Below are 15,739 nucleotides of genomic sequence, written 5' to 3' on the forward strand. Positions count from 1 at the left end.
AATTTGTAGCACGAATAGCCACCGCCTTATTAGGGGGATGCTTCTTAATGTACGATGCAACAGTTTCCCATGGTTTCAGCATTTCTCTTATTGCGCTAGAAGATTGTTGCTCTGCTACTTCCTCCTCCATTAACAAACTCTTCTCCATAATTTCTTGCTGTGAAACACTATGCAACTCTATAAGCCCTTTGGTGGTCAGCTCTTGGCTGTACTCTTTCACAAGCTCTTCGATATCGTTGTTATCCACCTCGATTCCCATGATATTGCAGAAGTGTGGGTCCTCTTGGTAAACCTCCTTCCCAAGCCGCGAAAGTCCCGGTTCAGAAATGAATGTGGTGAAAAAGGGACTTGCCCTTCCTCTGTTACTTGTTATGCGAAACATCGCTTGTTAAGGGAGCAACTTTTTCACTTTTTTTTGTTCCTCATTATCAGAGGTGCTCGTTATGAGAGGTTCCACTGTATATCTTAAGATATAGAGTAACAGAACTTTTTCCATCGCTGTCTCTTCTTGCTTCTCAAAAGATGCTTTGTTTTACCCTCGATTCGAAGAGATAATGTACGACTTACAGGATCTTGTAACATTCCAACACACTCTCTCTTGTTAGAGTTGGCATTTTCTTTACCCTGTTTTGAGAAGTCCCTCCCATTGGCGTCTGTGATGATATACCTCGGTCGACGTAAGCCCCCAGGAGAACGGTTCAGATTACAATATTTATGATTGAACATAAAATTGATAATGATAGGATATTGATCACTGCCGAGAGTCTTTCAAGGTTTTCCAGTGAAATGTTGGTACAATTCCAGCGCTGGAGATTGTTAAATCTACAGCACTGGGTCGCTGGTTTGGAATTTAAAGACGTGTTGGGGAACAATCATTAAGCATGCACATATCCAGTTCATCCAAGATATCAGACTGGTGGACATTAAAATCCCTAAGGATTAGGAAAGGAGGGACCAATTATTCAAGTTGCAAAACTTTTTGTTACTCTGAGCACTCCCTAGGCACTCTACTGAAGTGTGAAATTGGAAAATTGTTCATATTTGATACAAAAATATTTTACTGTATGGCTCGACTTACACACGAGTTTTGCGTTAATTTCCTTTGCCATTGATTTTTAACCGTTTTTTTTTTAAAATCAATTTCCAAACTTATGGGTTTCTTATTAAGGAGTTCAATACTAAAAGTTATAGAATATGGAATAAAATATATTTTATTTATTTAAAAAAAAAGTATACAATCTAATGCTATTAAATATAAGATAAATTATACATCATAATTACTTTAATAATAAGCGACTGTCATACAGAATAAATCCATCAGGCTTCTTACAAACTATTTTATGTAAATCATAGGCATCTGTACGGTTAAAAAAGTGATTTTCCTCATTATACAAATAGCATGTGCGTATTCTTAGACATGGTTGAACAACCTTCTTAGAAGCAAGAACGCATTACAATTATGAATATAGTAAGCTTATTATAGTACAAGAATCCCCATAAAAAGATTGACATTGGTAAAGTTCCAAGAAACCACAAATAATCATATAAATTAATAACACATTAGGCGATCGATCTCTTACAAGTGCAGAAATACCGACCTTTGTTCTACATACACTAGAATTGCATGTTATATTGTAGTCTCTCAACATGGCTCAGCACGTACTATTTAAGTGTCAGTATGCTCTATATGATAATTAGTTACCTTGCTTTTGAAGCGATCCTTTTGACTATCACAACCTTCCCACTAATAATAAAACAAAAACTTAACAGCATTTTAGGAAATATTGATCTAAATTAGTGATCCTCAAAGTACAAGATATGGGGCCACGAAAAGGTAGAATACCGACTGTTATTCTGTTTTATAATTAACGATGTTATAAATCTTTATTTATCCAAGACTGCACAACCCAACCCCTTGTCAGGAAAACTACAATAGTTGTTCGATTCTTAATAATAATAATTCTACAGCCATTATTTTTATTTAAGAAACATTTAAGCTGGATATATTTAATTAGAAAGAGAAGTAAGACAAAAATTGATAAGGAACAAACTAAACCATAGAAGTCATATTGTTTGCAGGTTACAGTGACAATTGACTTTAATCCGTTTTTTATTATTGTTCTTACCAAAATTGCTCTCGGGAGGTTTTATTTTAAATTATGGTACTATGAAATACCGCATTTCCTTCATATTTGCAATAAAAATCCACAGCAAGAGGTAGCATATAAAAACAAAAACAACAAAAAACATACATGGTAAGTAAACATACAAGTATAAAACTTTTAGCAAGGTTTATAATATTATTTAACTAATATTTTTTCTTACACCAAATGCCATAGTATTTTTTTTTAGCATATTGACAAGTTTAAAAAAAAAGAACAAATAAATCTTAAAATTTAACATATACATGTTTTGGAAAATTGAATAAAGAGATCTAAGTACATACCATCATCTTTCGATGAGTGTTATTATTTAGATCCCTGAAAATGCAATATAAATGTAACTCTCAGGATTGAAAGGTTTTACACAATTTTAGCCCTATTAATTCAGAGTTTGATTTCACTTTACACAAATACGATAAGTAAATTTTAAATATATATATATATGTATATATATATATATATATATATATATATATATATATATATATATATATATATATATATATATATATATATATATATATATATATATATATATATATATATATATATATATATATTGCATTACAATTTGATAATAGTTAAATAAAGCAATTCAGTGAAGAAAAAAAATCTACCAAATAACCCCAATTCTAAATAAAGGTGAAGCAATTTTTTAATTGATAAATACTTAGAAATTTGATTCTTAAAGAAGATACAGCCTAAATGAGGTTAAGTATTACGTATGTAAATTTGTCCAATTATAATGCACAATTAAAAATTTAATTCAAATTTGACCATTCAAATGAAAGAAAAATAAAATAGGTACGTTGAGAGCAATATTCTCAAAACAGTAAATAATGAAAGCAACACAGTTAAAACTTTTTATTTACTATTCTCACCTATTTAAACACATCCAACGGATAAAGTCAAAACATGATGAATTTATTGAATATCATTAGTATGTACTATCAATTTGAATAAAGAAAAAAATCTTACATTTTTTAAATGCTTCAATGAAATAATTTTCCAAAAAATTGAAGCATCTGTTAGGTACTTTTTTGACGATAGGTTCATAAAACTAAAGGACTAACATTTCAAGTTATGACGGAAGGGATGGTTTCTAGTTTCAGGTAGATTAAGCCAAAGCCCCGTGATTGTGCCAACTGGCTAGTATTGACACGTGTATTGCTATTTGCTATTCTGTAAAGCACCATGTCTCCAGATCTGACGTTATTCTTACCTTTTGGAAGACTACCATACAGCACTTTAAATTACAAACTTTAATGCAGTAAAAACATCCACAGAATTCACAAAAATTACTTCTGGCACTAAAATAATAATAACAGCTGCAATCAATTAAACATTCACAATTTGTAGACAGAATCAGTATAATTTTATGACAATTTAAGATATACAAGGGATTTAGAAACATGCTTAGGATTATCTACCAATATCACTTTTTTTTTTTTTATTTATTTATAGATTTGGCATTTAATTTGTAAGTTTGTTGTTGAAAATGCCATAACAAGGAGAAACAATTGTCACAATTTTTATTTTTATGTGTTCTTTTAAAATAATAAAATACAATTTAGTAGACTCTAAAAATCAGTGTTTGATTTTAACTCACTCCACACTAACCCTTTTCCGCACCCAATGGTGCATAGGACACTGTATCGTATTGAAGCAATTGTTATCTTGATCGTTACTTACATGAAGGCAAGGTGATCATGCCTGCGCTTAATGTTATATAAAATTGTTATTGACGTCAAAATAAAGTTATTATACGCCCGTAAAAAACAAAAAAAGAGTAAAAGTGCTTTTACAACAAACAAAAAAATAGTTGGTAGTTTTCGCAAATAGCTCAGTAACTTCTTCAGTGGACAATCCTAATATTGCATCTAATACCCTCTATAAAAATTCCTATAAATTAAAAACAAATACATAATATGATCAATTATAGTATTCCCAAATCAATTTTTTTTATTTTGAGAAATATTGTAAATACAAAACATCAACCCTAATAAAACAACTGGAAGATTCATCAGTATGTATTGTTAAAAAAAATAATAAAAGAGAAGCATGAAGCTTTCATTCAGTGCAATTGTAGTTTAAATGTGTACCCATTCAAATGGTGATGATGTACATGCCCATAAAACGAAACCATTCATAGAGAGGCTCAATAAAAGAACTAAAATAGCTATTAACAAAAACACCTCATAATTAATATTCATATATGTATTACATATAATAAGGCAACTTACAGCTTGTCAAAAAAGAGTAGACAATAATTGAGGGTGCTGGTGTAGTTCGTACGTTTTACATACAACCACAAAATTACTACTTACTGAGCATAGCGATGCTACGCTCAACCAACATAATTTGGTATTGTAATAGTAAAATGTTGATTTTACTTCTAACATTACATTTACTGATTTCTGCTTTTTCAGTATCATTTGAGTATATTACATACGGATTAAACTATATTTTAAAGATTTAAACAAAAGATTTATTGTTATTAACAGCAATGGTAGTAAAAAACAGTTTTTGACATAAATGTTGGGGCCTAAAATGCAAACTGCTACCTTCTTTAGAGAATTGCTAGTTGGTATTACTAAACTGCTGAATTTTGAAAAGGGAATAAATTACTAAGTTGTATGGAATTGACAACAGATTTTGACTGGAAAGTCAAAATTTATTTTTATATATTTATAGGACATGTTATAAGTGATTTTTTAAAGATAGTGAATACAAAACATATTGAAGAAAAGAAAAGAAAGAAAGATATTGAATTCCACCATTTTTACGTGATTACAAATTTAATAATAAAAGGACACGCATTATATGTACTTGGGTAACATTTTTCAACATATACAAAATAGGGTCAAAAAGTTTGAATTTTTATACCACTATCCTAACAAGAAATAAAGGGCTAAAAATATGGAAATAAAGCAATGTTTTTAATTAAATGATGAAATTAATAACTTCAATATTGTTAATTTTTTATCTTATTATCATTATTATTATTGTACGAAAAGTCGGCAATATAAGTCGTTTGTTTAAAGATTTCTTGCATTATATGAAAGGATTGAATGTAACAAGCTTTTTGTTTGGCCAATTTTGTAAATTAACTGTAAAATCCCATTATGAAAGTAACATTATGTTAAACATTCACCAAGTAAAGAAAAACCTTTATAATGTGATAGTTTAGCATTCTTAACTTCTGGTTATTGATTTTGTTTAAACTACTCGGGTATACGTACAATATGGCTACCAGCTTAAGAATCAAAAATCCATTTTTAGAACATCAATATTTATCCCAATGACTAAATAGCTTATCCCGAGTCTGTTTTGGGAATAGGATAAAAGAGGATTCTGATGGCGAACCCAGATTCCAAATTTGCACGGAGCGAGTTGCGAGTTCACTCCTTAGCCGAGGTGTCCATGGGGCTAGCCGGCTGGGGAGAGTCTGGCGGGGCGCAGGGAGCAGGTGCGGCCAGGGGTGTGGGGCACAGGGGGGGTTGCACTACCAGCGAGAGGGCCAAAGGGGGGGCGCTTCCTGCGGGAGGTGCCGCAGGCTTCACAAAGCGATCCGATGGCCTCCGAACATGCTGAAAAATAAACATTTCATTTCATGCATTTTTGCATATTTCATTATGAGTGTATTGTTTCAGTAGTTCTGTCTTGGATTAATACTAAGTACAAGTTATAATTTCGATACTCACCGGCAGATGTGCAACAGGGGGTGTGGAGGCAGCCATTGGATGAAACACTCCAGCGAGTACGGCGCAGCACTGCCCTCCATGATGCTACACATTATACAAATTTGATAATTTTTTATACAGTGTAACTTCTATCTAACTCAATTAATTTAATATCAGTCTCTTTTGTCAAACCCGAGGTTCCCAATGGGAACGGTACTGCCCCCAGTGAAAGCTGGAGAGCTCAGGATGCCCCAGAAAAGAGAAGGGATGGCTGGGAAGTGGGCAATATATACTTATTCCTCCCTCGCTCTATGACATTCTGGAAATTTCTTTTCCCTGTCTATGATAATTTTTTATAGGATTTTTTTCTATAATTACTTAGTATCTCAAGAAGTCAAATACAGTGATATCTCGCATAACATACTTAATTCGTTCCAGGAGCAAGTTCATTATGTGAAACACATTTTCCCATAATACATGTTAAAAAAAATCATTATGTAGCATAAAATATGGTATTGTACCATAAAACAGAAACTCCGGTTTTAATTTTTTTTAGCCATACTCAGATTAACCCATTGCAACACAAAGCTGGTGAATCGCCGGCCAAGGTCAATTTGTCACTGACTCACAAAGCTGGCGATTCGCCGGTTTGTCTTTGAAGTGATTTTTTTTACATTAAAACTGAATGACAATAACTTTCACAACTCTGAACTGAACACACTCTTCCAAAACTACCTGGGGATGAGCCATAACGATCTAGCTTACGAACAAACAAACAAAATTATGCTTTTATGTTTTACCACTTTTATTTTGTGTGTAATTTATGTTATTGTAACAAAAAAATGTGTCAAAATTAAATAGTGCGTTGTATGAACAAATTATGTAATTTTTAATAGAAGTGCAATGGGTTAAGAGTCTACCGAGGCTTGCAGGGTCAAATCCTCTTGTTACAATCCTTTACTTCTTGACTGATGGCTTCTTGAAAAACCTTTATTAGGTTGACTATTTCCCCAAATTTTTCAACACCTACTGTAAATAACGGGCAAGAGTGTCATTGTAGAGATCGTTGATCCTGTTTGCCTCAGCTGAATTTGGAAAATAAGTGTGGTAAACTCTTGAACCTCCCCCCATTGGACCAGGATGTCCTTGATGGCAGTAGCTCAAATTCATTGACTCGATTGCTCCTTCTCGTTGTCAGATGAAGCTTCCCTTTGAGCTTCATCATGTTGCCGGATTAAAAAAGCTTGGAGCTCTTCAGTTGCCAGCTCAATGTTTGTACAAGTGCATGGGTTGCATGTGACCTTGGAGCGTTGGAGCAGCAAGATGAAACACAATACAGTCTGTTGTGTGAAGCGAGATTCGCTGTGTTGAAAGAAGTCGCAGAAAGTTCGTTTTGCACAGTGTTATGCGGGGCATCACTGTACCTCATGTAATACAGCTTATCTTATTCCATGTTAGGTATGTCAGCATCTAAGTCCTTTGCTTGATACCATCCTAATCTTTTAAGAACTAATCCTGAATCCAGTTTTTTATCTAATATGTAATTAGGTTATATACGTAATAGATAAATGAGTATGAATACCTGCGGAGGGTGGTAGCAGCGGTGCGGGAGGTGAGGGGGTTGTGGAGACAAAGGCCGAGAAGCACCTGGAGATCCACGGACCCTGTTGGCTTGCTGAAATATATTCATTTATAGATATAATCTATTCATATGAACATACATACTTCAGTCTAATTATTGACTAGAAAGCATGGGCACATTCGCCTAAGGCATCTTCAGAACGATATGTGTTACAAAACAAAATTGTTACATTTAATGATAATCATACAAAGGGAATAGGATACACAATAGTGAAAAAATAATCTTTACAATTTAAAAAGGCAAGCATACTTAGTACATAAATTATTATAAAACAAGAGATAAAACTTAACTTTTGTTCAATAATAAATTTTGGCTATAAATGATAAACAAATTGTGGCATGTTGCATTTATAATTAAGAACAATGTATGAATACTAAAAATAAATGTATTTATAATTTTTTTCAATTTATAGGAATTGATTTGGCAGAGATATAAGTATGTAGAGGTTAAATAGCTATTATGTACACATTAAAATTATCTTGTAAAAATGGCGCTACTTTACAATTATAATATTTAGGGGGCCTAGATATTAATGTGGATGGTTATGGATTTGAAGGCAGGATTCAGTAACATTTATGGCCAGTTGCTGTGGCGTATCGGTAGAGAGATAGACGGGGGTATTCAGAATAGCAATATTTATTTGAACTCACATTTTGCAAACATTCATTAAATTGTCTCTCCTCTTCCATCTCCAGAGATGACTCACTCTCGGACAGATGACGACATAGTGCTTCTCGACGTTCTACCTGCAAACCAATAATTGAATCTTTTTTTAAACTGAAAGGTTTATTTTTTCATGTATTGAGATATTTAAGGGTGGAGACTGACCGGAGCATTTCGTCATAACGTAGCGTCGTAACATCGCTCGCGGCGAGTATTAGTGGGCATCCGAAACTATGGATGGAGCACTCGGCTCGCTGTACTGACTATAAGAATGTTCGCATCGTAACGTGTTACATTACGATGAAATGGCTCCGGTCAGTCTCCACCCTATGGGTCAACTCAACTTATTTTTTTCCAAAAATGGACTTATTCCACATTTCAATGGCTCAATTGTGTCAAGATGATAAAAACAGAAAGAAAAAAAATCTTTGAGGAAAATCATGGATGGTATTCAAAAAAAAAAAATTCTCTTTTGAGGCAAACCATTCGACGAGCCATTTTTCTACTTTTTCAAAATTGGCGAAGCGCTGCTCTGCGAGTGATTGTCCCATCCATGCGAAAAGGTGAAGGTCGGACGGGGCAAGGTCTGGAGAGTACGGCGGGTGCGATAATATTTCCCGATTCAAAGCTTTGAGAGTGTTCTTCACCACTTTAGCTGTATCAGACGGTGCGTTGGTTGCGACAATTTTTGATTTGTCTCTTGTTCATTTGGTGTGGTACCCATTTTCCATACTTTTGGAACTTTCCCATGGCTTTTAAACGTTGGCAAATTGCTTCTCGGGTCACATTAAGTGTTTGGGCCAATTGTTGTTGCGATTGGGTTGGGTCTTCATCCAATAACGCCTGCAATTCCTCGTCCTCGAACTTTTTCGTTGCACCAGGATGCTCATTGTCTGTTAAATCGAAATCTCCACTTTTAAATTGACGAAACCATGTCTCACTGTTCTAATCGCTGGAGCATGTTCACCGTAAGTTTCTACCAGCAACCGATGAGCTTCAACTGCTTTTTTCTTTTGATGAAATAAGAAAAGCAACGCATGCCGCAAATGCGATTTACTTGGAACGAAACTCGACATATTCACTTAGGTAAACAACTATGACACTATTATTTTGGCAGAATGTAACTTGTGTATTTTTGAAGGTTAATGTCCATAGAAAAATATGACAAAGATGGCAAATCATAGAAATGTATACATATCTCTAGCGACATCTATGAGTAAAACCGGCAAATTTCAATTAACACCCTTATGTATATATGTAGTAAATTCTCCACTTCTCAATTTGTTCTCAAAATGCGTAAGAAATTAGGATTCAGGGTAAAAGTGTAGCCAATTTAAAAAAAATTAATAAAACTATTTAATGACACTTAGAATCTAAGTCTTGTATGGAAGGTTTGAATTTTTCTTTACTTAATTGTTAGTGGACTAACCTCCAATTGTAATTTCCTTTGTAGACGTATATTTTCTTCACGAATACTTTTTTCTTCCATGGCATAACGTTGCATCTTTTCCTTACTCTCATTTTGGGAAATTATTAGTTGATTCCTAAAAACATTGTAAATTACTATTGTTGTGTAAGAAAATGATATATTTCATTAGTCGAATATAGATGTAAATTTATAGATAATATTTCTATGCCCTTCTACACTTTTGAACTATTTCAACTAAAAAAATAATCAAGAAAGACAAATTAAATTGCTCGCCCCGTGCATTAGATCCAGAACAGAATTATATCATTTAAAATTATGTCACTTGACACTTGAAGCGTGTAGCCAATTGTGTCGTTCATGATAAAGCTACACCAATACAATGCAAGTACTGGATATAAGTATATATAATCATACAGAAAAAGTAAAAGTAAAGCATTTTTTATTTTAAATTATAAATAATACGTATAATTCATGTTTAGAAATTAAGTTTTACTTACCTAAGTTTAACTACTTCTGAGCGCAGTGTTTGGATGTGATTACTTAAGTTAGATGCAGTGTCTCCATTGCTGATGTCACTATAATTTGGAAAGTACAGAGTTATTTGTTTGTTGGTTTAACTACTAAGTAAGTCTTTGATTTATTTTATCCCAAAATTTTATATGATTACATAATTACAATACCTCAATGTCATTTTGTTACTATTTTTTAATTTTACCAATACTGAATGATAAAGTGACCACACAACGGTCTAGTAATAGCTGTCCACATTCATTCCTGTGTTTGGATAAATAAAGGACACTAAGATAATCAGATTATCGACTACGCTTTCTGGACTAATCAAGGAGACACATGGATTTATTAACCATAACAACTACATACTTATGAACACTTACCTAGGAACAGTAGAATCAGTAACCGGCTGATCCAAACGAATCTGCAAAGATCGTTTTTCTGTCTCTAACTTGTCCATTCTTTTCCATAATCTGTTAACCAGAGCTTCCTGTTCTTGCTCCAATGTATTCTCCAGTTCCACCTATAAATATTTCCAAATCACTGAATTCAGACCGTCCCATCTACCTCGTAATAACCGAGGCCGACTGTATATATATATATGTGTCACAAAATAGTTGAATAATTAGCGGTATTTAGCAAGTAAATGTAATTTTTTTTAAATAGATAGATTTTACATGAGATAACTCCCAAATCAATAAATAAAATTCAATGGAGTGGGGCATGGAAGAAATTCCAGGGTTACACAGGGTACCGACCTTCTCCCTACGTAGTTGTTCTAGGTTAGTTTGTTTAGCGAGGGTTTCCGCCTCCAACTTCTCAATTTTCCTCATTAGTTTGTTAACTAAACACTCTTGTTCTTGTTCTAAAGTTTGCTCCAGTCTGCATTTCTCTTGGCGCAACTGGAAAAAAAAAAAAAATCAAGTATCGGTAAAAATCAATATAATACAATCATATACAGTACATCTTTTTTATTTTTTGAAAAAAGAGAAATATTTGTGTTTTATTATTTACAAAAATACTTCAATTTCACAATATTTCTGTGAGCAAAGCAGTTCATTATTAGAAATAGGTATCAAATTGTGGTAGAGTGGGTTCGAACCGAGAAACTCTGACTTGAGAGTCCGCGACACTAACCACGGGACGACAACCCGGCACATCTTGCCAATCACTACATGAAATTTTTATTTTAATTAATTAATTAAACCATATCCGCTCCCTAAGTAAAGCATATGGAGTCCACAAACTACCTCCAGGCTTTTCTATCGGCTGCGGACCCTGTGAGTCCTAAACGCACCCCAATTCCTTTTGGAGGCTGCCATTTTCAGTCACGTACACTCCCAAGTACTTGAAACTCTTGACCCTTTGGATGAGCTGGTTACTCAACGTCAAGGGTTGCTAGGCATCTAGGCATGAGTTGTTGCACAACACATGGGTTTTTACAACATTTATTGTAAGTTTTTCATCAACTATAACAACATCATCTGTGTACTCTAGGTTGCAGAGTTTCCGGGAGTGGGAGATGGTTATACCTTGGTCAGATGGTAATGACTTTCGAAGAATGAAATCCATGAGGATGATAAAGAGAAACGGCGCAAGGACGCAGCCTTGTCTGGCTCCGGTAGAGACCCCAAACCAATCCATGACAACATCGTCAACTCTCATACGGCATTCACTATTAAGGTGAAGGGACTTAATTAGCTCCACTAGTTTTGTAGGCACCCCATAAGCTTCCAGCACTTTTCTGAGTGTAGGCCGGTGCGGACTATCAAATGCTTTCTCATAGTCTACAAAACACATAGCCGGAGAACTGTTTAATTCCTGGCTCTGCTGTAGAATGTGGTGAGTATTATGGATTTGATCTGCACACGACCTACCAGGCAGAAACCCCGCCTGGTTTTCTCTGAGTACTTGCATGATGGGGGCTCGAATTATCTGTAAGATAATGTTGGCAAGAACCTTCCCAGGTACGCTGAGTAGCGTAATGTTGCGGTAGTTGTCACAGTTAAATGGGTCGCCCCTACTTATGTAACAAAAATTTTACAATGCTGAAAAGTCAATCTATGTATATGATTCACGAGACATCTCACCACCATCTCACCCCGATTCCAATAGTGCCAGATGGAATCTACAAGACTTCTCGCGTGCCAGATTTTTTTTTTCAGGATTTATTTTTATTTGAATATTGCACTTTAAACTTATGTTAATGAAATACCAACCTGGTTCAATTTTCGGGATAAATCGTTAGTAAGACATTCTTCTTCCCTTTCGTAGTGATGAGCCAGGGTTTCCTTTTCTTTTTTCAAAGCCTGAATTTTTTTCAAAAGTGTGTTGGAAATATATTCCTCCTCTTGTTCGGCTTTAGCTTGCTGAAATTAGGGAAAGACAAAGGTTTATTAAACTCATTGTATGAGTTCTGTTATGCAACCCTGAGACTCCTGAAAATAGCAGCTATGCTCCTTTTCCTACCTACAAATCATACTCTATTACCTTTCACATTTAGCTAAAATATCCTTCACCCTAAGCTTCTTCGCCTGCACCATCATCTGTATCCTATTAAATATATTCTAAGATCAAGAATCTGGGGCACAGGATAGGCCACCTTGCCTTCGAACAATGGACAGCCAGGTAAGTTAAGGAAATAGTAAGTCAACAAAATAAAATAAAATATTAGCACATCTAAAAATACTTACAATACTGACTGATGCTTGCCTAAGGGTTCGATTTTCTTCTTGCAATGATTTAACCCTGATTTTGTAGGTTTCTAGTTCAACTTTTAGCACTCTGAAATTAAAATAAATGGTAGTTACACAATGGTAGTTAGAAAATTGGTAAAGAATTAAATAATAAATACAAAATAAATCCTGAGTAACTTTTAAAAAATATATTATGCTGTTGTGCCGATACATACAGCCTTAAGATATTTATATATTAGAGTTGAAGTTATTAAGCCTCGCTTATGACGTAGAAAGTAAAATGATTTTTTATCCTATTTGATCAGCTTTGCTTGAGGGTTGAGTAGGATAGTCGGCTGTCACCTATTCATAGGAACTTCTCCACATCTTCCTCTAGTGGTGAGAAAACCACAGGAAACTTAACAAGAGAAGATGGACTGCCACTTGCTTGGCAATGCTATGCCAGACCTTCCGTTCCACTTCTTAAGTGTTCAGCATTGTGTGTCATTTACTAGCTTTATGGCGAGTGCCACCACCTTCCTCGATAAGTCCCTGTGACTTATCACAGATTTGATTTCACCGAAGTCCATATTCAGATGTCTACACCTAATATATAATCTATAAACCCTAATATTTATTAACACACGGTCCTGACGATAACTCCTGCAATGGTGGCTGGAACTTCGGCACAAGTATCGAAAGACAGTAAAAACAGGCATGAAAATCTATTTAATTTATATAACTTATTTGTAGCAGCATAAAACCTATACTTTATTTAATCGTGCAAGTTACCCTAGTGAAATTAAACTACAGTTGTTCCTGCAATAAATTTTAATGTAACCTTAGAAATTCAACGTATTTTGTTCAGCCTTCTGACAACAGAAAGGAGTCCCGATACATAGTGGGGAAAACTTGTCTGTTTAATGTAATAGGTAATTTGCTATTAATTCGGTTATCTAAAAGCCTAAGAATACCGGTTTTGCTGCTGGAGAGAATCTATCCTCTTCTGAAGCTGATCCCGGGACACGGGGCTAGGCGGAAGCATTATGGCACCTCCTTCTAATGAATTGGAGTCACTTTCAGATGCCGAATCTGCCATCTTGCCAGGGTCTAAAACAATAATAACTTTTACACCTACTTTTCACCTCACTAGCACCGAGACATATTGTTATAATATATATTTGTGATTTTTTAAACAAGTAACTGTTACATCACAGATCGCATAGTTAATATTAATTAACATCAAGAGAACTCGCCATTAGCCCAATACAGCGCCTAATAGTCAGGAGGTTTGGAATAAGAAAACAGACATACCTATCATTTTTTTGACGTACAAATACCATTTTAATGAAATAACAAATAAGCCACATAACTTCTGATTTTTTAAAGTAATGATAAAATAAAATCCATACCATTAAATATTTTAATAACCTAAAATAGAATGGTAGAAGTCCGTGCCACAATGGAAAAATAAAATTATGCAGATCCGGGTTCCATTATAAAGCAAATATCCTCTAATAAAAGCATTCAATGTGAGTAAGGTGTGTTTACCAGGTATAGGTGAATTTACATCCATTTTTAGCGAAGGTATTTTATATTATTTGAATGTACTTTATGACATTTATAACACCCCGTGCAGCTCCACTCCTATTTGAAGTTTCAAAGTAAACTTTATCTAAAATAAACGTCAATTTTTTTTTTAAATGTAAAACTGCTTTTTTGCAGCAGTGTAATGAATTTAAAATTACTTATACTATTGCGTATACATTTTCAGTATTTTGATTTTCTGAAAGGCTCGTCCCGTAACTATATAGTATTATTATTTCATTTTATTCCGTGATTTCAATATTTTTTGTGCTGTCCACTATAATTCCAAAGACAAAAGTAAAGATTTGTGAAAATATTGGATGATTTTATGTAAAGCATGAATGATGGCAAGTACCTACTCAAATATAAATGTATTTATTTAGGTTTACCTACAACAGTAAAAAATCAGCACTTGACAGCGCTTATTTTTTTATTTGCTGTTAGTCTTCATTTTTCGGAAAACTCAAATTTACTTGCACAAAATAGCCCTCTATACTCACTTCGACAAATTAATCAGACATGAGATTATTCATGAACTTTTGATACAAAACTGTGTCTCCCTTTGCACTAATACATTACTAACACAGCTTTTTTCTGTTACCTGCGTGTTATTATTATTTTATTTATTTAAACATCATTAGATTAATATACTTATTTTAATATTAGTTTCATCGGACCAAAGTATTTAATTCCAATCTTCTGTCTTCCAATTTTAGTGTTCTTGTGTCCAGATTAATATTTTTATCCTATTGACCCCAGAAAGCCATAGTTCCGTCCTCGCTTTGCATACTACTAATCTAGATTTTTGAAGACGTCTCTTTACGATGCGTGCCAAAAAATTTATTTTGCATTCATTTTTCAGTTCAGCAGATAGCTTTAAAAGACGATTTTTAAATTATTCATTAACTAATATTTAGTCTTTGCGACTTCAAGTGATCCCTTTTCAGCCAGTTTTGGGCGGTTTTTATAAGAAGCAGATTCAAAAAATATTTTAAATGTTGTTTGGACCGCACACTGGGAGCATTTATTTTTTTTAGCTGTTTTTACCCGGGTCAACCCTTCCGAATTCAATTAAATTATTTGAGACTGCTCAGATTCACTCAAATCACATTTTTGGCATTTTAATATCAAATAATGAAGACTTAAATGAAAAGTACAAAAAAATACACTTTTTCACTGATTAAAATAACTGGAGAGCAATGTTTCACATATAAACCTGTCCCTTGAAATTAGTAAATACAGTTCTTTTTAATAAATTATACCCTAACTCGTAGATCGAGATAGCAGGTAATACGTGGTGGGTAAAATCCATCAATACTTATATGATAAAATACGAAAAGTCAAACTTCATGTACAGAAAATAAATAAGTACATTGGCGGACTTATTG

The 15,739-nt window shown here is 33.9% G+C and overlaps 1 protein-coding gene across 1 annotated transcript; it reads right to left on the reverse strand.

The window, feature by feature from the left end:
* Nucleotides 1-5,140: 5,140 nt before the first annotated feature.
* On the reverse strand, nt 5,141-14,632 carry LOC148302648 (coiled-coil domain-containing protein 6-like). Its single transcript, XM_088271297.1, has 12 exons — nt 14,316-14,632; nt 13,739-13,874; nt 12,783-12,873; nt 12,309-12,458; nt 10,848-10,991; nt 10,473-10,612; nt 10,077-10,154; nt 9,580-9,694; nt 8,138-8,233; nt 7,428-7,520; nt 5,867-5,950; nt 5,141-5,752 (listed from the first exon to the last, which is right to left on the reverse strand). The coding sequence occupies exons 1-12, from the start codon at nt 14,338-14,340 to the stop codon at nt 5,564-5,566; spliced, it is 1,341 nt and encodes a 446-aa protein (XP_088127423.1). The 5' UTR covers nt 14,341-14,632; the 3' UTR covers nt 5,141-5,563.
* Nucleotides 14,633-15,739: the final 1,107 nt, after the last annotated feature.

This window comes from Brachycentrus maculatus, unplaced genomic scaffold, assembly GCF_059751285.1.
Source record: "Brachycentrus maculatus isolate JH-2025_06_01 unplaced genomic scaffold, ASM5975128v1 h1tg000424l, whole genome shotgun sequence".
NCBI lineage: Eukaryota > Metazoa > Arthropoda > Insecta > Trichoptera > Brachycentridae > Brachycentrus > Brachycentrus maculatus.